Source organism: Trifolium pratense, linkage group LG5 (genome assembly GCF_020283565.1).
Source record: "Trifolium pratense cultivar HEN17-A07 linkage group LG5, ARS_RC_1.1, whole genome shotgun sequence".
NCBI lineage: Eukaryota > Viridiplantae > Streptophyta > Magnoliopsida > Fabales > Fabaceae > Trifolium > Trifolium pratense.
In genome coordinates, this window is record NC_060063.1 from 38,724,183 (window position 1) to 38,745,932 (window position 21,750).

At 35.7% G+C, this 21,750-nt stretch overlaps 2 protein-coding genes across 3 annotated transcripts; one reads left to right on the plus strand and one right to left on the minus strand.

Moving 5' to 3' along the window:
• The first annotated feature begins 547 nt into the window (after positions 1–547).
• On the plus strand, positions 548–7,851 carry LOC123884484. Its single transcript, XM_045933579.1, has 3 exons — positions 548–880; positions 6,411–6,535; positions 7,251–7,851. The coding sequence occupies exons 1-3, from the start codon at positions 598–600 to the stop codon at positions 7,539–7,541; spliced, it is 699 nt and encodes a 232-aa protein (XP_045789535.1). The 5' UTR covers positions 548–597; the 3' UTR covers positions 7,542–7,851.
• An 803-nt stretch (positions 7,852–8,654) lies between these two features.
• On the minus strand, positions 8,655–18,991 carry LOC123884483 (mitochondrial thiamine diphosphate carrier 2-like). 2 transcript variants are annotated; one of them, XM_045933577.1, is made up of 9 exons: positions 18,852–18,991; positions 18,555–18,709; positions 18,228–18,422; positions 16,171–16,287; positions 15,834–15,945; positions 15,273–15,400; positions 14,986–15,138; positions 9,139–9,279; positions 8,655–9,000 (listed from the first exon to the last, which is right to left on the minus strand). In XM_045933577.1, exons 3-9 carry the CDS (start codon positions 18,357–18,359, stop codon positions 8,782–8,784), a joined length of 1,002 nt encoding a protein of 333 aa, XP_045789533.1. In that variant the 5' UTR covers positions 18,360–18,422; positions 18,555–18,709; positions 18,852–18,991; the 3' UTR covers positions 8,655–8,781. The 2 variants fall into 2 exon arrangements, with proteins under 2 accessions (XP_045789533.1, XP_045789534.1); XM_045933578.1 differs by having other exon boundaries at positions 18,555–18,680; positions 18,852–18,962.
• Between the last annotated feature and the right edge of the window lie 2,759 nt (positions 18,992–21,750).

The window sequence follows — 21,750 nt, forward strand, 5'->3', positions numbered from 1 at the left end:
CCACACCTGAAACCCATACACCCATCAGAAATATTTTATAATCACCTAATTACCCTCATACTCTCCCTCAATTTTCTTGGAAGACCTTAATTTTAGTTGTACATTAATTTCTTGAAAGTCTATGTTGTAATTTCTTGAAAGTCTATGTTTGAATTTCCTTGGAAGACCTTAATTTTAGTTGTAATTTAATTCAAGTCTACGTTGAAATTTAATTTCTTAAATTTGTAAATTATTTTCAAATGTGCTGCGGGTTTGTGTGGAAAAAACCCGAACCCAATGGGTGTGGGCGTGAGTGTTGTTTTGCTACCCGAACAACCTTTGGATTTAGGTTTGAGTGATGATTTCGAGTGTGAATTTGGTAAGTGTCAAACTCGCACCGATGGACGCTCGTTGCCATCCCTAGTTCTTATTCTCCTGCCGGTTTAAAACTATTTATAAATCTATCAGAGTTATCCACCTCATCTATATTTTATAAAAAAAAAAAAAAAAAAAAAAAACTCATTTGTGAACCGAAAGAATTAAATAAAAAATAAAATAAAAAACTCAAAATTGTGTTTTGAAACTTGGGTTCTTGCGTGACCACGTCAGTCTCGGTGGATGCTTCTCTTCTCTACTACAAACTTTCTTTCATCCTTTTCAAAATGGTGTTTCAATGAATTAATCAATCAAACTTCGCGGCAAACAAGATTAATAACAACAACAACAACAATGGGTCAGGCATTTCGTCGAGCATCTGGAAGAATACGAGCCGCATCTGAAACTGACACGTCATCATTCTCCAAACCCAAGATCGCCGTCGACCACCGACCTCCGTCCAAGGTTGCCACCGATAAGCCGGTTGAGACCTCAAAAGCCGCCAAACTAGAATCATTCAACGACGGTTAGTTAACCTCTCTTTCTTTCAGTTTTTTGTTAATTCCTTAGGTTATGCCATTTTTTTAAAAAAAAAGTTTAATTTTGTTGTTACAAATTCGAAAATGTTAGTGGGTACCTCAGAGATTAAGGTAGCTAATTAGGGTTATTTTGAGATGGTGTTGTTCTTTGTTGAGGAATTTGTAAATTAAGGCCCCGAACAATGTGGTAGTTTTTGTGAATATCTATATTTAGTTGAAAGTTTTGATTTTGGAATTTACTATTTTGCATAAACAAATTAATTAATGAGCCCCCCCTGGGATGAATGGTTCGGATTCGATTCATGGTGGGAACAATTTTTGGCCACACTTTACTTAACTCGCGGCCGAGCTCTGGATTACTAGGTCCCCTTACCCTGGGAACCAGTTAGTACCAACAAAAAAAATTGTTTATAAGCAAAATATAATGGAGAGTATAAATGATACTCCAACTCATAATAATATACAACAATATCAAATTAACCGCTTTCCACATGCTAAAGGGTGACGACACCAAATGGGAAAAACCAACATAATTTCTACAAACTTTGCCAATGAACCAAGTCCAACAAATGGTTTTAATGGAGTTCTAAACCATACCAAGATCACAAATTTCACCTCTGAATAATACATTATCTCGCATCAACCATAAGAATTTTAGCAAAGCCGAATCAGATTTTTAGCCTTTTTAGCCGACCTCCCTTTCACTAAAGCTGGATGATCAGCTACGCCCGTCCAACTCCAACCAAATAACTTATGCCAAATAGACTTGGCAGAAGGACATGCAAAAAAATGTGAATAAGTTTCAACTTCTTATGAACAAAACACACACACGATAAATTGAAGTTACTGTCTATAACTCCTCTTGCGTGTGGTGCATCCCAAGTTGGTAAGTGCGACAGATAAAGCCTTCTTAATAAACGGATCATTTTAAATATGGGCAGATTCCTAATAAAATACTACCTTATAGCATGATTTGACACTGAAACCATTGACACTATCATGAACCCACTTCCAAGAATCCAACATATTAGCATCAGGCTGAAAACCCATAAGCATTCCTCTTAATTCACCCGCTTGCAATCTAGTATCAGCATTCACAAGACCATCCAACCCAAAATTCCAATGCCACATACCATGGCGCCACATACCATGGCACCACAACCCCATTCAGCAACTGAACCTTCTTAAGCACTAGACGCATCAAACAGCAGTGGAAACATATTTATAGGGATGATCCCAAACCACCTATCTCCAAAAATCAACATATTTCTCATTACCAAATTTAGTGTAAATATTTTTAGGAAACCTAACTGATACATCATATTTATTTCCTATACACAATAATCCCCACCATCATTATGAAACCTTCGTGAAAGAACCAATAACATCTTGGTATAAAATTTTAGAAGGTAGATAACCATACTTGTGGGTCAAGAGGTCATACCAAATCAGTTTGTATCTATTAGAAATCACCACTTCCGCTTGCTTAAAAGAGCTATGTTAAAAATCTCCAAATTCTTTTCACAACCAACCTACCATCCTCCTTTGATTTGCAAACATTGTCCTAATTAACCCTCCAAATTTTCTTTCTGAATAATAATCAAAAGTATGCAAAGTTCTGTTTGGAACTTTAAAGAAAGACAAGAAAAACAAGGGGATACTATTCAATGCTGAATTTATCAAAATCACCCGACCACCAATTGATAAATTGCGACTTTCTAACCTGACAACCTTTTTCGCATATTCTCAAGTCTCAACAATAGGCAACCAAGTGGCATATCTCCTCAGATTGGATCGAGCCGGGAGACCTAAAAACTTAAAAGGAATGGAATGAACAACACAATACAAGAATGTAGAACCTATAAACTTATCCTCTGTTTATGTATATGTTATTTCTATAACAAAGAATAAAATAAAGTCAAACTATTTTCATATAAGCTATGCTGTTTTCATAATATCTTGGAGAGCTTATGGACATGTCATGAGTTGTTTCTATAAGCTCTTGCAAATCCAAACAGTTTCACAAGTGCTTATACCAGTACATAAGCTCAAATAAGTCAATCCAAAAATGCTCTATATCTTTTCACCAGCTTAAAGGGAAAGAGAAGGGATTTAATCCTTGCCCTAGGACATGGGGAAGTGAAAATTTTGGTCAAACTATAATTTACACTGTTTCAAATTTCAATCAAACTGTGGAATAGTTATAACTTATAACTGAAGCACCGAGCATTTTGAGCCAGTTTGAATTAACTTTCCATCAAGCACTTATGGTCTTCGCAACAGCCAATGAACATCAAAATCTTCCACCCTATTGCATTTTCATTCCTATTTCCACATTGCCTGCGGAACATATCATACCACTACTGTCACAGGAAATTAAGTATATGATATTATTATTTATTTTAAATAATAGTTTATTTTATGTCATTTTACTATTTTAGCCCTGAGGGTTGTATTTAAAGGCATGGTGCCTCATTTTGACAATCAATCAATATTCAACAAATTATCTTCTCTAAAAAACTCTCTCATTCAATATTATGCTTTGCATAATCTCTCTTTGGTACCGGATTCTATTCTAGATCATTGGAATCCCTACTTTGAGAACTTGATTCTACCGGTTTGTCCCTAGAATCTATTTTATCGGTTACAATTGGTATCACGAGCCTTCGATTCGGCGCATAAGATGGGTTCAAAACATAATTTGGTGAAAATTTTGAGTGCTCTCGATGTGGAAGAGAAGATGGAATTGGGTTTATGTTTTGTATGTGATGAGCCTTTTACTGTTGATCATGCATTGAAGCATAAAAGCATCCGATTCAAAGTGATAGAGATGGACGAGGAAGTTGATACAAAATTTTCTCAGAAACAATCAATCCCAAATAGCAATATGCTGTCTACCCCTATGTGTGTACCTAGACAGGGTTGTTCATCAATGAACAGCATCGAAGCACCACAACCTTCGAAACTTGAAGAAGTTAAAGGGATTGATGAAGATTTCCAGCAATCTTCCAGTGTTAAGTTGCAAACCCCAATCTTAATATCCACATTCATGAACCAGGAGATTGCCACTGATTCAAATCCTTCTATCTTCGATCCATCATTCTCCGGTGATGACGCCACATATAAGGCACCGGTTGAAGACAGAGTCGCCACAAATCCAGACTCATCTTTCTTAACCGACCTTAGCATTGTTCCATCGCCGTCACTCTCTCTGTCGGTTACTACAAAGGAAGATTTCACAGTAACTCAATATCCAACTATTGCTTCTTGTAGGTTACTACAACATACCCTCCAAGTGTTTGATCAAATGCCCACAAAGCATTTGAAACCCACATCGTTGAACCAACAAGCAAATATGAAAGCATATGTTCTAGTTATGGTACTGCAACTAAAAGTTCCTCTAAGCTCTCACAATCTCCAATGTTTCGATCCCGGTGGGTTGTTGTCGCTCTCGTTTCTGTCGAGGTGTTTCCTTTCGTTTCTGTTTCTAATGAGAACGTCACCGTCAAGTGCTTGTCTGTTCTCTTGAATTCCGTCACAAACATCTCCGACGATAACCCAGTTGCAAACGATGCTATCGTCGCTGGGACAAGCTTCAGGCAGGCCATTGGTACCAAAGATCATCATAATCCAAAACAAATGTAGGATTTTCGGTGAAAGGTATAAAAACACAGTGCAAAAGTTTTCTGTTGAGAGGAAGGGTTTATCGGATACAATTTTCCTTTCATTTTTTGTGGATTGGAGAAAGAACAAATCAGTTGGAAAGGCTTGCTCACACCATGCTGAGGAAGGTGTCTCGACCTTGAGTATCCCACTTGTAAAGAATGGCAACATCATACACATTCACTCGGGTATGTTTTATTTGATGGAAGGCATTTATGCAAATACACTTTTCACTATGTTTACTGAAAAAGAACGGATAGTTTTTGCCAAATCGTTTATCCTTGCGTTAAAGCTATGGAGTTCACTGTCCGTGTTCAGAATATATACATATGAAGAGGATATTTTTATTACTCAAATATATAGAATAATTAAGGAAGTTGCTATCACATTTGATGATTGGTCAAAAGTCTTTGAAGATATCACTTTATCATACCTTTTTATGATGAATTATCACTATAAGTTCTACAAATTGAATGGTACTGTACTTCGAAATATGTTGGGAGATTCTTGGTTAAAAGCACTCGGACAATATCAAGAATTTTGTTATGAAAAGGGCAAACTAGTTTTTGATCATACTTTTACTATGAGAGAAACAATGGTGGTATCTTCTATTGGGATTAATTATGCCACAATCTTTGAAGTCTTAGGAACACATGGAAATGGAAATTGTGTGGCACTAGTATTATATGAGGCCTTGTTGCATAAAAAAATTGAGTTCTCTACTAATATTGCACAAAAACTAGTGCTACTGTTGTCTGCACCTATGAAACAAGTTGTTGGAGCAATATTTGTTTTATTAATGCATAATAAGTGTTATTCCATGCGGAGGCAGGAGCTGAATTTAAAAAGTGTTCTAATGTGGACAATGTTTTGAAGAACCTTGGTACACTAGTTATGAGTGCTGCTGCTATTGTTTATGAACAAGAAGCCAATCATTACCATCCTTGGTTTTTATGGAAGATGGATAAGTTTATTCACTATGTCAACTGTGATGTATGTGTAAAGGCAACTCTTTCTACTGATAAACCACTTCGTGATATTGAAACTGTCTATTTCACATCTGCCACTACCCAAAGATTTTTGCTAGCCCATCAAAGAAGAAAATATGTACTTGTTTTACACAGGAAGATGGTCTACAAGGGTATTTTTCATGCTCCTAAAGTTTTAACCAAGTTGAAGAATTGGCTTCCAAAGTATATGTGTAGATTTCGAAAGTTGGCTGATAATGTTGATCTTATTGTGGCTATTCTACATAGGAAAATGATCGAAAGGGGAAGTGTTCATGTTCCTTTAGTTGTGCTCAAATGGAAGACTTTACCTCCTAAGTAAGCATGGTACTTAAAATTTTTCATCCTTGAGGACAAGGATGTTTGAAGGGGAGGGTATTGTCACAGGAAATTAAGTATATGATATTATTATTTATTTTAAATAATAGTTTATTTTATGTCATTTTACTATTTTAGCCCTGAGGGCTGTATTTAAAGGCATGGTGCCTCATTTTGACAATCAATCAATATTCAACAAATTATCTTCTCTAAAAAACTCTCATTCAATATTATGCTTTGCATAATCTCTCTTTGGTACCGGATTCTATTCTAGATCATTGGAATCCCTAGTTTGAGAACTTGATTCTACCGGTTTGTCCCTAGAATCTATTTTATCGGTTACAACTACATGTTGGGGTCTTGCCCTCTTACTAGCTGTAGCTTATTTTTGACTGTAAAGGCTTTCCTTCATCATAATTTGTGTGTTTGCAATATGCCTGCATAGGTATACTGTTTATTTATTTGAGGTTTTGTAATACTACTTTCATATTTCATGGTTGTTGATAGTGTTTTCATCTGTTGGCTTAAGATGATCGTCCTAAAGCTAATTTGGACAACATCCTGGAAGAAAGAGATCCCAAATTTGATGCTATGCTTGGTCAAATGCTTGGTAGGATTACATCAAAGCCTGGGGGAAAACTTGAAATGGGGGAGGTGAGTTTGTGCAAGTTACATTTACTCCTGTTGTGTAGTTGAAGTTGATGCAGAAAGTATTTGATGTTGCATGTAATGTAGGCTTGCTAATTTTGATATTTACACCATTGAACTATACCATTTTATAATTTTTTATAGATACATTTTATAGTTTTCTTATTCACCCTTTTATGATGGAATAGTATTAAATCTTGATCTCTGTATGCTGGCTTAGAAGGTGGTATTATTGGCATTTAAGACTGTTAGATGAAAGGAACAAAAACAATAAACTACCAAACCTTGGTGGGGTTGGTTACATAGTTTGGAGTCCAATGCCGTAATTCTCTATATTGTATTAAGTTCAAAGGTAATTCTGATGAAAATAAATCTGCCAAAGTAATCCTACATCTGATTGTATGTTATGAATTAATGTTTGCTTAAAATACTTTATTGTTGTATGCTTTATGTTTATAATATATTAATATTCCAATACATGTAGACACTGTTTATCATAGTAAATGTTGAGTTTATGTTTTCTGTCATTGTTTATTTGTGGTACTAGGACAAATACTATAGTACATAACAAATTTGTCAAACCTTTGCAGCACAGTTGTTCTTTGTTTGGTTCATGCTTATTTTACTGAGAAATAAACCTTTTTGAAAGTTTCTTCCAAACTTTCTTTAGTGCATAGTTTACTGAGACGCATTTTACGATTTGATAATATTATTATTACAGGCATCTCTGGTTGAGAAGTATAATAGGCCCATGCCAAAGTTGCGAAATACAAAACCAAATTCTGCTCAATATGAGGAAAGGCCAGTTGCAGCAGGCACTTTGAATGTAGCTCAGGTGCGCCATATCATCCTCTTGCATGAAGGCAAGGCTGATGATCACAATGGCCCTATGGATGTACACCAGATTGCAGAAAAATTCCGGGTTGATGTTGGTCAGATTCAGAAAATCTTGCAATTCCTGTCTCATCCTCCAGAAGGAAGAAGTGAAGATAAGAACAAAACGCCGAGATAAACAGATTTACCAGCATTGCTAATTGCTTCCTATCTGACTAAAGGATGTTCTAAATAGATTTAAAGTGTGCACTAAGTTTTGCCCATTGAAAAGTATACTTAGATATCTTCAACAGAAAAGTGAATGCCAAATACTAGCCTCAGGTCTTTATTGAGCTGTAATCACTGTATTAAGTGCTAGTGAGGCCAAGAACTTGGTTTTTTCAAGACTTTTGTAATATCAAAAATTAAATTTGTCTTATGATGGAAATTAACTTGAGAAGGAGTTGTAATAATAAGGGTTTGTAACCCAACGGTCGAGATTGTGTTCATTTTTCTGTGTTTCACATTATTAGAATTTGTAAGGCCTATACTCAACCACAAAAGCTAGCTTGAGAGTTGAGGTTTGCACTACATTTATAAAGGCTATCTTTGCCATATCTCTAGCCAATGTGGGACTTCTAACACACCCCCTCACGTCCAGGAACGTGGGATCAACAACAACGGGTGGCCCAAATATGGGAGGTCTCCACAACAAACAACAAATGGATCTAGGATAGGCTCTGATACCATATTAGAATTTGTAAGGCCTATACTCAACCACAAAAGCTAGCTTGAGAGTTGAGGTTTGCACTACATTTATAAAGGCTATCTTTGCCATATCTCTAGCCAATGTGGGACTTCTAACACACATCAATCTGCTTTATTCAAGTATCTTATCTCTAATAAAACAGGAGCATATGGAGATTTTGGTTTGCAACATATAGTATAGGTTTATGTTCTTTCCTTGTGTGATTATATCCCTGATGTATTGAGCTTGAATTTTATCCGGAAAAGCGACGATATCAAATACAAAATCCATTTGGTGGATTCCAAAAGAGGAATATTAACCATGTTTGATTAATCCATTGTCTCCTAAATCTTTGAACCCTGATTTCGTCCCAGAGAAAGTTGAAAGGGAATGCTGTGGAAATTTAGGATACATTTGAAATTTAAAATCACATTAAACAAGACTAATAACCATCGATCAATAGCTGAAGTACACCATTTAGAAAATGGAAAAAAGGTGTCGCTATAAATATCTTGGCTTTTATTTTAAACTGTTTTCCATATTAAAAAAATAAATTCAATCCTATCAGATAATGCTGTATATTTGAATTAAATCATTGTGTACCTCATAATTCGAGGTAATTAAATGTGAAAGCACGAGGAGAAAAAAAAATCATTAAAACCTCTCCCTTTTCTTGGAGTATAAAAGAAAATCAAGTCAAAATAGACTCCAGCCAATCTGATGTCAATTCATATGCAACAAAAGTTACAGCACCAGCTGGTGCAGCTTTAACAGTAGATGGAACTATCCCCTTATACAGACCAGCCCAACCCTCCTTCTGTAATATTCGTCTCAAGGCGTCAAACATATTACTATACGCACGATGTTCAACCCGAGCTCCATATCTTGGATGCCTTTGCAAACCTTCAATCTGCAGCAAACAAATAATGAAGATCCATATGTATATCCACATGAAGACATGATAAAAACTTCGACAACATTTAACCAGCATGAGGACAACACAAGTTTACTTAGTTTTATGATTTTGTATTCCACATTCTAAATCTACCTGAAATCTTTTCTTGACTACATCAAGTGGATGACAGACGAGTTTGGCGCATGTTCCTGCTGCTAGCCCACATAAGAAAAGCTGAAAGCTAGAGAGGCTCTCTTCTGCAACTGTGTTTGAATATTGAACATGGTTCCACGCCTATATACAATATTAAAGAACAGGTATGAGATAATTCATAGCTAGAAAGTAAAATTAAAGCATTCATCAACCCTGTGATGGAATGCAACTCTATCTATATGGATGTTGCAATTTATGAATGAACCAAATTTGTATTAAGTTATTAACAGTTCCATGTGTTTTAATCACGCAGAAATGCAGACCTAGAAGTCTGAATCTAGGTGTGAGGCGTGAACACGAATAATGGCTTAGCTTAGAGTTTCAGACACAGATTTAATAAGAATAAAAAATGCTGTATAGGTTTGCTAATGCAAAATAAATAGCTAGTGCAAGGGATCAGATTCCTCTAAAATTAAATGAGCTATATGTAGATATCATACAAGAAATGAAACAATATTATGCCATCCTTTGATCCATGTGATCGATCCCATGTAGTATGAAAAGACCTTGGTTGCGGTAAGATTCAACCATGCGACCATAATATGAGAAACATAAAGCAACCCTTGTAAACAAACAATAACTTATCATTGCAAAAAAGGATTGCATATAACTAACTGGTGCATCTTGTGACATTATAGTTCTACTAGAATCATTTACATCAATAAACATTGTACTATTAATATGATGGTACAAGACATGGAAAAGTAGGCTAGAATGTTGAGCACTACACAATATAAGAAGAACTTATAGTTGTTTTGAAACAGCCACAAATGACATCTGATAGTTATGACAGATTTATAAAAGGAAACGTGGGCAAAAGGATACAGCTAATCATTCCCTTATAGGATTGTTTCCTTATTCAGCGAGGGAAGAGAAAGTAGATCAGGATCTGATTGATTAAATAGCAGAATGTTCCATGCCATTGTTTTTTATGCATGATTTGAGTGGTGAATTTTACCCTAGGAGAGCTAAGGCCTCTCGAAGTGCCTCCTTTATCATTTACAGCTTATTTCCTTTCATTTTAGTCTTCTGTTTGTATTGTGAGCTAGATCCCACATGAACTCTAGCTATTTCCAGCAATAAGATTTCTATTCACTACTATATTCTACTATTTTATTGATCAATGTTTAGTCGTAATCGAGATCGAGTCCTATCAATTGGTATCCAGAGCCTTGGTTACAATCCAAAATCCAACCATCAAATAGAGAAACGTGTTGATGCATTAGAACAGAGGATGAGCAAAGCTGAAGTTGCAGCTGAGCAGCTTCGTCAGTTGGTTCTAGAGCAACAAGCACGGCCTCAGGTCACGTTGGAGCAGATTAGACAGTTGGTTCAGGAGGAATTTCCTCGTCATAACCGTCCTCGGGGTCGCCCACGGAGAAGAGTACACCACTACAGCGAAGAGGACGATTGGAGCGATAATAGCACGTGGTCGTGCAACTCACGATCTCAACCAAAACAAACTGATGATGGTAACAATCAAAGTTTCTACGGTGTCAAAGAACGAACTCACCTGAACAAATCTGAGTTTCAGCCTGAAACAGTAGTGATGAAGGTGTCTGAAACTACAGTTAAGGTTGAGACTGAGAAGATGAGGGTCCTAAGTACGATGGTGGAGAACAATTGTGTACCTAGACCAGCTTTGCAGCCTCCAGCACCATCGCAGAACGCCGCTCGATCTACGGCGACGCTAGTACGGCGAGATTCGCCGGCCAAACCGCCGAACTCTGATTTGCATGAACGAATCTCTGCAAACACCGATATTCAAGGAAGAAAAGAGCAAGCGATTGTTGTCAAACCACCACCGGAACCGCCAGACTTGGATCAACTGAGGTCAGTTCCACCACGGCGAGAACCACCGGAAATGGGAGTAGAGATTTCGTTAATGGAGAACGTGGAAGGTTTTCTCTTGTTGAAGAAAGAGAAAAGGGTAGTTTTGATATCTTACATGGTGGGTCTAGCTTTTAACTCGGATGATTTGACTTGGATTAGAAAAGAAGTTCAAAGGGCAAATGGGTTAATTGGCAAGGTTGGTATCTCTTTTAACATAATGGGTCAGACCCAAATTAAATTTTGTTTGATTTTGAAGGAATTAGCAATGTGGGTGGGAATAGAGTTATTGAGCTTAGTTCAATTTAATGATAACAATTGGATTATGAAAAAGGAGGAGGTGGGTACGGTTGATTATATGAATCTGAAGGTGATGGAAACAGGTCAGTGCTTCGTTTTAGGTGAGTTGGGTCAAACTCTTGATCTCATGGACCTAGTCCAATGTTATCATATAATTAGTGTTCAGGAGAAAAGGTTTTGTGATGGTATGACTTTGTGTTGGACAATTTTGACTCATCTTTTATCACCAAATGATGATTATTTGGTGCTGCAAGGTGGGGGAAAATTACATGGGAATGCTCACTATGCTGAGAGAATGTATGAATACATGGTTATGCTAACTATCCAAGTAGACGATGATCTGGTAAGAGGGTACACAAAGTAGGTTGAAATTATGCTCCATGAACAATTTCTCTTTGATAACCTGCTTGAATTCATTCGAAGTCTTAAAGAATTTGTGGATCCTAGGAATACTACCAAATTTTTGAAGTTCATCATTCTCGTTTTGAATGGAAGGAATATGAAAGAAGAAACAATAAATGTACACTTATTCATTCATACAATGAATTGTTACATGGAAGATATAGAAAGTGGTTTTCTTATGTTGTTGGAAAAGCCTATAGCATATGCCCTTGATCCTTTACATACTTCAATGGAGGTTTTTATTTTCTTAGCTGGACCTATGATTGATTATGTCCGAGCTTCAGTGATTTTGAAAGAGAGCAACTGCAGGTCACCTAGAGACAGAGTGAGTGAAGTTGTCCTACAGATTTGATTGTTTGAGGCTGACTCGACAAGTTTTCAACAGTGGGACCCTGGGAAGGAACCAATTTTGGGAAGTGAATATGGAATAGATCAGTGGCCTTTCTGCATTGCATATGCACTTGTTCTTTGTTATATTTTAAGGCTCTCAAAGCATGAAAACTATAAGTTCTCAAAGATAATTGGAGGGTTAGGGGACATGTTGATCACTACCTTTGAATTCCAAGAAGGGGTCAACTTTTGCAATCAGAGTTGTCTCCAGAAATTTCTGGAAATAATAATATTCAGTTCAATATTGAAATTTTCAAAGAACACTACCCAAGTCATGGTTTCAAAGGAGGTACCAAGGTCACTAGCTTCAATCATAATTTGGAAGGATAAGTTTGTGCTTAAATTCCTTGATTTCTTGCAAGCTGTTCATGCCATGTTCATGAAATCCACTACAAGTGACAAATTTCTGACAACATTCTTAATGTTTACTTGGAATCTCAGTGTTTGCTACCTAGAGGGGTTGTTTCATTTAGCAATTGTGAAAATGGTGGTATTAAATTCATCAGTGAGGATAATACCATGGGATCCAGGAAAATTCAATGTTTTTATGGCTAAAGTTGCTTGTGAATGCTATTGGAGAAATTCTCTTTCAATCTATTGTTTGCTTAATTGGGTCTATGAAAGAAGGAATCATTTCCATCCTTTACCAACTGGTTTGAATGAAGAGTCGCATCTGGAACCAGAACCTGAAGAAGCATTAGATACTCGAAGGAATGACCAAGGAGAAGTGGAAGTTTTGGTCAAATGGGAAGGATTGCCTGAATTTGAAAACTCTTGGGAGATAGCTGACAAGATGAGAAGAGTTTCCCAGATTCCTCCTTGAGGTCAAGGAGAATTATGAAGGGGGAGGTATTGATAGTTATGACAAATTTATAAAAGGAAACAATCCTATAAGGGAATGATTAGCTGTATCCTTTTGCCCACGTTTCCTTTTATAAATTTGTCATAACTATGGTATGACTTTGTGTTGGACAATTTTGACTCATCTTTTATCACCAAATGATGATTATTTAGTGCTGCAAGGTGGGGGGAAATTACATGGGAATGCTCACTATGCTGAGAGAATGTATGAATACATGGTTATGCTAACTATCCAAGTAGACGATGATCTGGTAAGAGGGTACACAAAGGAGGTTGAAATTATGCTCCATGAACAATTTATCTTTGATAACTTGCTTGAATTCATTCGAAGTCTTAAAGAATTTGTGGATCCTAGGAATACTACCAAATTTTTGAAGTTCATCATTCTTGTTTTGAATGGAAGGAATATGAAAGAAGAAACAGTATCAGTACACTTATTCATTCATACAATGAACTGTTACATGGAAGATATAGAAAGTGGTTTTCTTATGTTGCTGGAAAAGCCTATAGCATATGCCCTTGATTCTTTAGATACTTCAATGGAGGTTTTTATTTTCTTAGCTGGATCTATGATTGATTATGTCCGAGCTTCAGTGATTTTGAAAGAGAGCAACTGCAGGTTGTCACCTAGAGACAGAGTGAGTGAAGTTGTCCTACAGATTCGATTGTTTGAAGCTGACTCGACAAGTTTTCAACAGTGGGACCCTGGGAAGGAACCAATTTTGGGAAGTGAATATGGAATAGATCAGTGGCCTTTCTGCATTGCATATGCACTTGTTCTTTGTTATATTTTAAGGCTCTCAAAGCATGAAAACTATAAGTTCTCAAAGATAATTGGAGGGTTAGGGGACATGTTGATCACTACCTTTGAATTCCAAGTAGGGGTCAACTTTTGCAATCAGAGTTGTCTCCAGAAAATTCTGGAAATAATAATATCCAGTTCAATATTTAAATCTTCAAAGAACACTACCCAAGTCACGGTTTCAAAGGAGGTACGAAGGTCACTAGCTTCAATTATAATTTGGAAGGATAAGTTTGTGCTTAAATTCCTTGATTTCTTTCAAGTTGTTGATGCCATGTTCATGAAATCCACTACAAGTGACAAATTTCTGACAACATTCTTAATGTTTACTTGGAATCTCAGTGTTTGCTACCTAGAGGGGTTGTTTCATTTAGCCATTGTGAAAATGGTGGTATTAAATTCATCAGTGAGGATAATACCATGGGACCTAGGAAAATTCAATGTTTTTATGGCTAAAGTTGCTTGTGAATGCTATTGGAGAAATTATCTTTCAATATATTGTTTGCTTGATTGGGTCTACGGAAGAAGGAATCATTTCCAACCTTTACCAACTGGTTTGAATGAAGAGTCGCAACTGGAACCAGAACCTGAAGAAGCGTTAGATACTCGAAGGAACAACCAAGGAGAAGTGAAAGTTTCAGTCAAATGGGAAGGATTGTCTGAATTTGAAAACTCTTGGGAGATAGCCGACAAGATGAGAAAATAGTTTCCCAGATTCCTCCTTGAGGTCAAGGAGAATTTTGAAGGGGGAGGTATTGATAGTTATGACAGATTTATAAAAGGAAACGTGGGCAAAAGGATACAGCTAATCATTCCCTTATAGGATTGTTTCCTTATTCAGCGAGGGAAGAGAAAGTAGATCAGGATCTGATTGATTAAATAGCAGAATGTTCCATGCCATTGTTTTTTATGCATGATTTGAGTGGTGAATTTTACCCTAGGAGAGCTAAGGCCTCTCGAAGTGCCTCCTTTATCATTTACAACTTATTTCCTTTCATTTTAGTCTTCTGTTTGTATTGTGAGCTAGATCCCACATGAACTCTAGCTATTTCCAGCAATAAGATTTCTATTCACTACTATATTCTACTATTTTATTTTATTTTATTGATCAATGTTTAGTCGTAATCGAGATCGAGTCCTATCAACATCCAATACATGCAAAGTATATTATGTCAACTAAAATTTAAGGACTGAAATTTTACCATGGCCCATCGTTTGAATGTATCATAAGTGCCAAATTGTAGGCCTGCATAAGGTATAATCTCAACTAGTGTTGGTGACAATCCCGAATACAAGCCTCGAAACCCACGGGTCCGGAGAATATCAATGGCTGCTGACCTCATGTTTTGATAAACCTATGCTAGGGAAATATTAGCATAACATAAATACAAAAAAAAAAAAATATCCACAACGACCATAACGGCCTCAGACTATGCACTCAAAGCTATATTGTCCAGGGCTAGGAGATGATATTTTTTAGTTCTCGTACCTTTGGTTCACCCTGAGAAGCTAATATAGTTCGAAGAAGATCAAATGGATATGACCCTACAGTAGCTGCACACCCAGCTAATGCTCCACTTACATAGGATAGATAAGGGCTCAGATTAATGTGATTCTCTACAGCAACAGGAAGTAAAACAATGAACAACATAATCTAGAACAGAAAACACAGTAGTAATTAATTAATCACTAATATCTCAAAATAAATAAATTATTAAGCTGTACCAAAATAAATAAATTATTGAAATAAATTTTACCTTTCATCCATGTGTATCTTGGAGATATATATATATATATATATATATATATATATATATATATATATATATATATATATATATATATATATAATAGTACCATTTTCATTTAGTATTATACCGTAAAGAACATGAAGAACTTATGGACCTAAATATTTAAAGTAATAGCATTTCAACAAATCCAACCAAATTCGCAAACTTAAAACTTAGTAGACAGACATCTAGTGTTTACATTGCTCATCAAGCTAATATGTTACACTACAGAACGACAATTGAAATGCAAAATAGGATACCTGTCTTGGATGAACCAGAGGCAAAAGTCTTGAATTTGTGTAAAACAGTAAACTGTATAGCCGTATATGGCATGACCATGAGCAAAGCTGGCACATTACCCCGCCAAAAACCCTATAATATGTCAGATAAAAAGGGTAAATACACATTTTTCCACAGAAAAAAGTCGACATAAATCTTCCACAACATATTTTTCACAATTCAAGCATTGTTACATATGCTAATGTTGCCATCAGCCAAAATCTTTTCAATGGATATGAGAACATAGACAGGTTATTTAAGGAGAAAGTAGAGTATCGGGGAAATTAAACAAAAATTATAGAAGCCGAATTATTCTACCCGTAAGCCTTCTTCTCTAAAAATATCTTTAGTTGCTTGAAACATGCCAGTATATTTTGAGGGTGTAGACAAATCCCTGCGCAGTGACGGCCATGAGGAAGTGGGCTCTAGTTGAACCTGTCAATCATGCGAACAACAATTTATAACATAATACTGCTCACATTGATATTAGAGCAAGCAACAACAAAAAGTTATGAACCAAAGATCCTAAAATCTCATGCAAAACTTCAAGACATTAACATGCATCATGCAGCCCCATGTCAATGCAATCCTTGAGAAATATTTGATATGTAAAGCAAATTGAAAATCTTTTGATCACCGACGAACGAATATCAACTTTTTAATAGTCAATAGACACTCTTTAATCTAATAAAGGATACATGGAAATGAAAGAAGAAAAAAACGACATTAGCCCTATTCCCAATCAAACATGTACGAAAAAACGTAGCTTGAAAGTCAGATTCCCTTGTCTAGACTCCAGGCAGAGAAAGTACATCATTTACTCCCTCCATCCCATAATATTTGTCACATTTGTAAGAAAAATTTGTCCCAAAATAATTTTCATTTTCACTTTTCAATGTCACTAATTACTTTTTTCCAACTATACCCTCCAATTAATACCATGTGCATCACTGCCAGGTTATTCTTTTCAACTTTGCATTTATGATAACCAATAGTTGATGAGGTTAATTTGGTAAAATAGTTATTCTCTTTTCTTCATTTACAACTTCTTCTTAATATGTGTGAAATCACCAACTACGACAATTTTTGTGGGACGGAGAGAATATTTCAAAACAGATTGTGTAAATTGTGAGATCCAAGATTGCATCCGAGCTAGTGCTGGATAGTCACACTCCTTCAATATACCAATACACGTTAAACTGTAAGCAAAGCCCGGCATGTCAGGTAATACTGGCTCTTCTAACCATAAAAATATCAGTTTTCATAGACAGACACATTGCTGCACCAGAGATGTCGTTGATTCCAGTATATGTTATCCATTAAGTAAACATTGAAAGTTATTTTCATGTAAAAGTTACAGTCAATGGCTACAATACTTTCCAAAGTAAGATTTGCCTCTCAAAAATACTGGGATGGTAGAAAATACATGATACCATATTTTGAACCTGCCTGCCTTTGCTTATTTTCTTTTCATCTCCTTAAATTCAATACAACCCCATTTTCCCCCTAAAACAAACAACAGCCCCAGAGTAAATGGTGAAGTGCACATCTGAATTTGTGGTGAGTTTGAAGAAATTTCGGTAGTACCGTGATTTTCTTGAAGTTGTGCAGTTTTTACTAAAATCACAGTGGCGCATGATTCTTCCAAACTCTCCGTCAATCCAAATTTGCTCAAAGTTGGCTTATTTAGATTTTAGATAGGCTTATTTCAACTTGTTAGATTGTTTTGGGAGAGTTTATGAAAAACAACTAAGCACTTATTTGGATTGACTTATTTGAGCTTATCTAGTGACATAAATATTGTGAGACTGTTTTGGCAGTACCTGTAAAAACATCTTCAGACATTTTTCATATGCTTATTTCAGCTTTATATGTGTGAAATCACCAACTACGACAATTTTTGGATTGAGTATAAGCGCTTATCATGATGCTATAAAAATAGCTTATGTAATCTTATACATAAGCGCTTATCATGATATGCACTCGTGCTATAAGCTGCAAATAAGTTGTTTATCCAAACACTCAGGGCCTTAGTGTATGTATGTATGTATGTATTCTAGATATCTAGTTTCAGCTTATTTCTATATCTTAGAAGTCAGAGTTCAGTCTAACCCAACCCTGCAAAACCGACTTGTAAGGTGAGGATTGCCCTCACTTATAAACATATATTCAGACCATCTCCCAACCAGTATGAGACTCTTAACACTATAAATTCACCCAGATAGCTTACGAAAACAACTTATAACTTATGTGAAAACATTTTATCTTTTGTTATAGAAATAACTTATCATCCGCGCTTCTTAATTAAGTTGTTTATCCAAACAAAGACTTAACAAGAAATATAAAATTGTGATGAGTAGAAAGTAGAAACATACTTGGAATCTAATCTTAATAACATCAAGAGGTGATGTGACTGTCCTTGATATACCACCAGAAATAGCTCCAGCTGTGGAATTAATCATGGCTTGTTTCCACTGGCTTGTCTCCTCCTCCTCCTCCTCCTCCATTGCCACTAACTAACACCTCCTTCCCTTCCTTATCCTTTCCTTATCCTTTCCAACTACAACTTGCTACATAAAAACCAAAAAATGAATAGTTAACCAATAATGGTTAAGAGAAATTAGGGTTTTAGTTGAAATTGGAAGAAATAGTAATGGAGAAAGTGGATGAATTGGAAGAGGAAAATGGTTAAGGGAACGTACCAGAAATTGAGGATAGAGAAAGCAGCAATGGAGAAGAGTGAAGACATTAAAGAGAGAGCGGACGTTGAAATGGCTGCTGACTTGCCGCCTTATTTGATGGTGCCGAGGTGGCTGCTCCTCCTCCGACTGAGGATTTACAGGAATTTAGCAGAAGTCTGATAAAGACGACAATTAATTACGTTTATGTATAATAAATAAATTAATACTATAGTATATAGTGTATATATATATATATATATATATATATATATATAAAATAAAATTAAAAACATGTATATACGAGTTTGGGCGTCTCACAAGTTGTTAGCAATTGGTCGGAGTGATCCAAAGGGTAGAAGAAAGTGAGGTGATGCTTTTGCTCTGTTTCGTTCATGACCTTTCGAATGATGTTGGGGATTTTATTTTATTAATTTTTTGCTAATAATGTAGCCTATTTTATGATTTGGATAAAGTTTATCTATAGTATTTTAATATAAAAAATTATGTACGCAATAGTACTTAAATGAGATGGTACGGATCTCTTCTAGCTTAATAAAGGTTATGTGTTCGATCCCTGACTTAGGCGCAGCAGTGTTAAAACTTTTAGGGAAAGAAACTTTTAGCTTTTAGGAAGAGTTTGTCATCCATTTGGATCTACAAAGCTCGAGGGATTAGTCTCTGCAATTGCACGCATACGATACCCATTTACATAAAAAATGTAAAATATTATGTGCACTCACCAACAATAAATTTGTATAAATGACAAAGGTGTTTGATAAGTAAGTGGTCACATATTCAAATTTTCAATTACTCCCTCCGTTCCAAATTATAATGAAAAAAAAATCGCACTTATTATGAAAAAGTAAAACATGATATTTTGAAATATGTTTTGTGGGTTTTCCTTCGAATAAATTGCATGAGAATATGTAAAAACAATCCTTATTGGTTGTTGTTTATTGAAAAAAGAGGAGAGAAAAAAATTAAATGCAATTTGCATTAAATTTTATGAGATTAAGGGGAAAAAAATCTTGAAAATGATTTTTCCCAAATAATTTGGGTCGAATGGAGTATTTAGTTAAAAGAGAAGAACATATTTCCATAACTTACCCAACTAAACTGAACGACAACTTTTATACTCTACACAATTTATTTAAAAAATCAAAAATAACTCTTTGTCCACCAAATATCACACAAACAAAATTTGTTCAAAACAAAAAATTTTAATCCTCGCTATTATGTGTTGGAGAATTTTCAAAATATACTTGAAAGGATGCAATGATCAGTTCAAAATAAAGTGTCTTTTAGTTTAATCTTGGAACCTTTAAAGAACAAGAGTAAATCATAGCATTGTTTCATATTAACATTACATGATATCTTTCAAGGATTGCTTCCCATCATCAAAATATATAAATCTCTCTATAAATAGAGATACTCGTGAGGCAGAAAAAATATACAAGAATCATGTACACATGAGTCTAAATTTTGCCATAAATATTTTGTGCAAACCGATGCGAGAAGCGGAGGTAAACCTGACATCCCGAGACCTGCTGATCTCAACAGACCTGGAACATCAGAGAAATAAAGAGCACAGGAGCACCAACACAACCCAAGCCAAGAACAGACGAAATCAAACTCAGATCGAGGGATGAGTCCAACACGTTAAATAGAACCAAGAACAGACGTAATCAAACCCAGATCGTGGGATGAGTTCAACACGTTAGAATATCCAATAGCCCTTGCAAACTAAAAAAACCAAACCCTTCCAAGTTTATGAAACCAACCACACAGTCTCTGAGAACAAGAACAAAAAAGAACAGAGCAGCAAACAAAACATACATAAACATGAACGAAAAACAGGACTTAAATAAACAAGAACAAATAGACAAAAATAAATAAACAAGACCAAAGCGACAGTACAAACACGACCACTGAACACCACCGCAAGGGAGGCGGTGATGGCTGAACAGAACGAAACCACAAAAAGAGAACGGACAGATACCAAAACCCACATCTACCTTCTGAAACCACCACCAAACTACTGAAACCTCTACCACCCACCGTGAGCCAAGAAAAACGCGACGACAAAGGATGGAAGCTCGCTGGAACAGCAACAGCGCCGGAAGGAACCTCTACACACTTTGAAATTTATGTGTAATATTCGAACCAGGATTAAGTGCAGTCAAAATATTCATGCAGACGTGTCTTGGACACCTTTAGATTAAGTGTTGATGGACCCAGATTTAAAAATGGTTAGCTGAGATTCGCCTGCAGTCAAATAATGACAGCAAGGAATTCATTTCCGTAATATTCATCATCTTCTTCTTGTTTATGTATTTGCACCAGACCCCAATACAATATGTAACATTGTGTTCTATATTATTTTGTCTCATACTTACCTTTTTGCGAATTATTCTTACTCAAAATAACTTTCTAAAATCATAATAATGATTGGTTCTAATTTTATTTTTTGAAAAGGCAAAAAAGAAAAAAAAAATTATTAAGTAACATAATCCTACCACACACAAGTTGTACAAAAGTAGCAAAGTACAAACTGAAAAATTAAAGAAACATAAAAAGTACACCCGTCAAACAAAACACAATCCACACAATCAAACTGAAAAAACCATTAACATGTTGCAAAATTATGCAGATACAGCCTGCAGGACCGATGACCATACCCCCACAATACACCAAATATAGGAACGTTTCACATGATGATTACATATCATTACCCCACTATATACCCAATTTAGCAAAATATTGAAAGTGATTGGTTTGTTCTTTTTATTTTTATTTTAGCAAAGGAAGTGATTATTGTTTTTTTTTAAACGGTTTTTTTTTTTTTGACTAAAAATAAAGGACATTCATTCATTCAAACTGATAGAGTACATTGATGTAATACAAATTCAAATTTGCTAAAAACAAAAAGGATGAATCTGCTAACAAACTCACAGCATCCATGTTAATAGCATAAAACGGCAAATTACATAAGCCTACATATATGACTATATTGAAGTGTCTGGAATGTCCATGCCCCCAGATCTGCAGCGTTGATGACACAAAAGTCGACATTGGATAGATTTGTACTTGATCGGATCTAATCCTTCAACCTGAAACAAATGAACACCGCACAAAGACGGGAAAACAAAATACACCGCACAAAGACGGCACAACAGAATACACCGCACAAGGACGGGATAACAAATAACACAAAATC

Bases quoted from the DNA above. Each gene is read 5' to 3' on its own strand.
- LOC123884484 (XM_045933579.1), top strand. From the start codon at position 598: ATGCTTCTCTTCTCTACTACAAACTTTCTTTCATCCTTTTCAAAATGG. The intron at 881-6,410 runs GTTAGTTAACCT...TGTTGGCTTAAG, and splicing joins ACTAGAATCATTCAACGACG to ATGATCGTCCTAAAGCTAAT. The intron at 6,536-7,250 runs GTGAGTTTGTGC...TTATTATTACAG, and splicing joins GAAAACTTGAAATGGGGGAG to GCATCTCTGGTTGAGAAGTA.
- LOC123884483 (XM_045933577.1), bottom strand. From the start codon at position 18,359: ATGGAGGAGGAGGAGGAGGAGGAGACAAGCCAGTGGAAACAAGCCATG. The intron at 15,401-15,833 runs GTATCCTATTTT...CTGTTGCTGTAG, and splicing joins CTCTGGTTCATCCAAGACAG to AGAATCACATTAATCTGAGC. The intron at 9,001-9,138 runs GTAGATTTAGAA...TGTTTGCTGCAG, and splicing joins TAGTCAAGAAAAGATTTCAG to ATTGAAGGTTTGCAAAGGCA.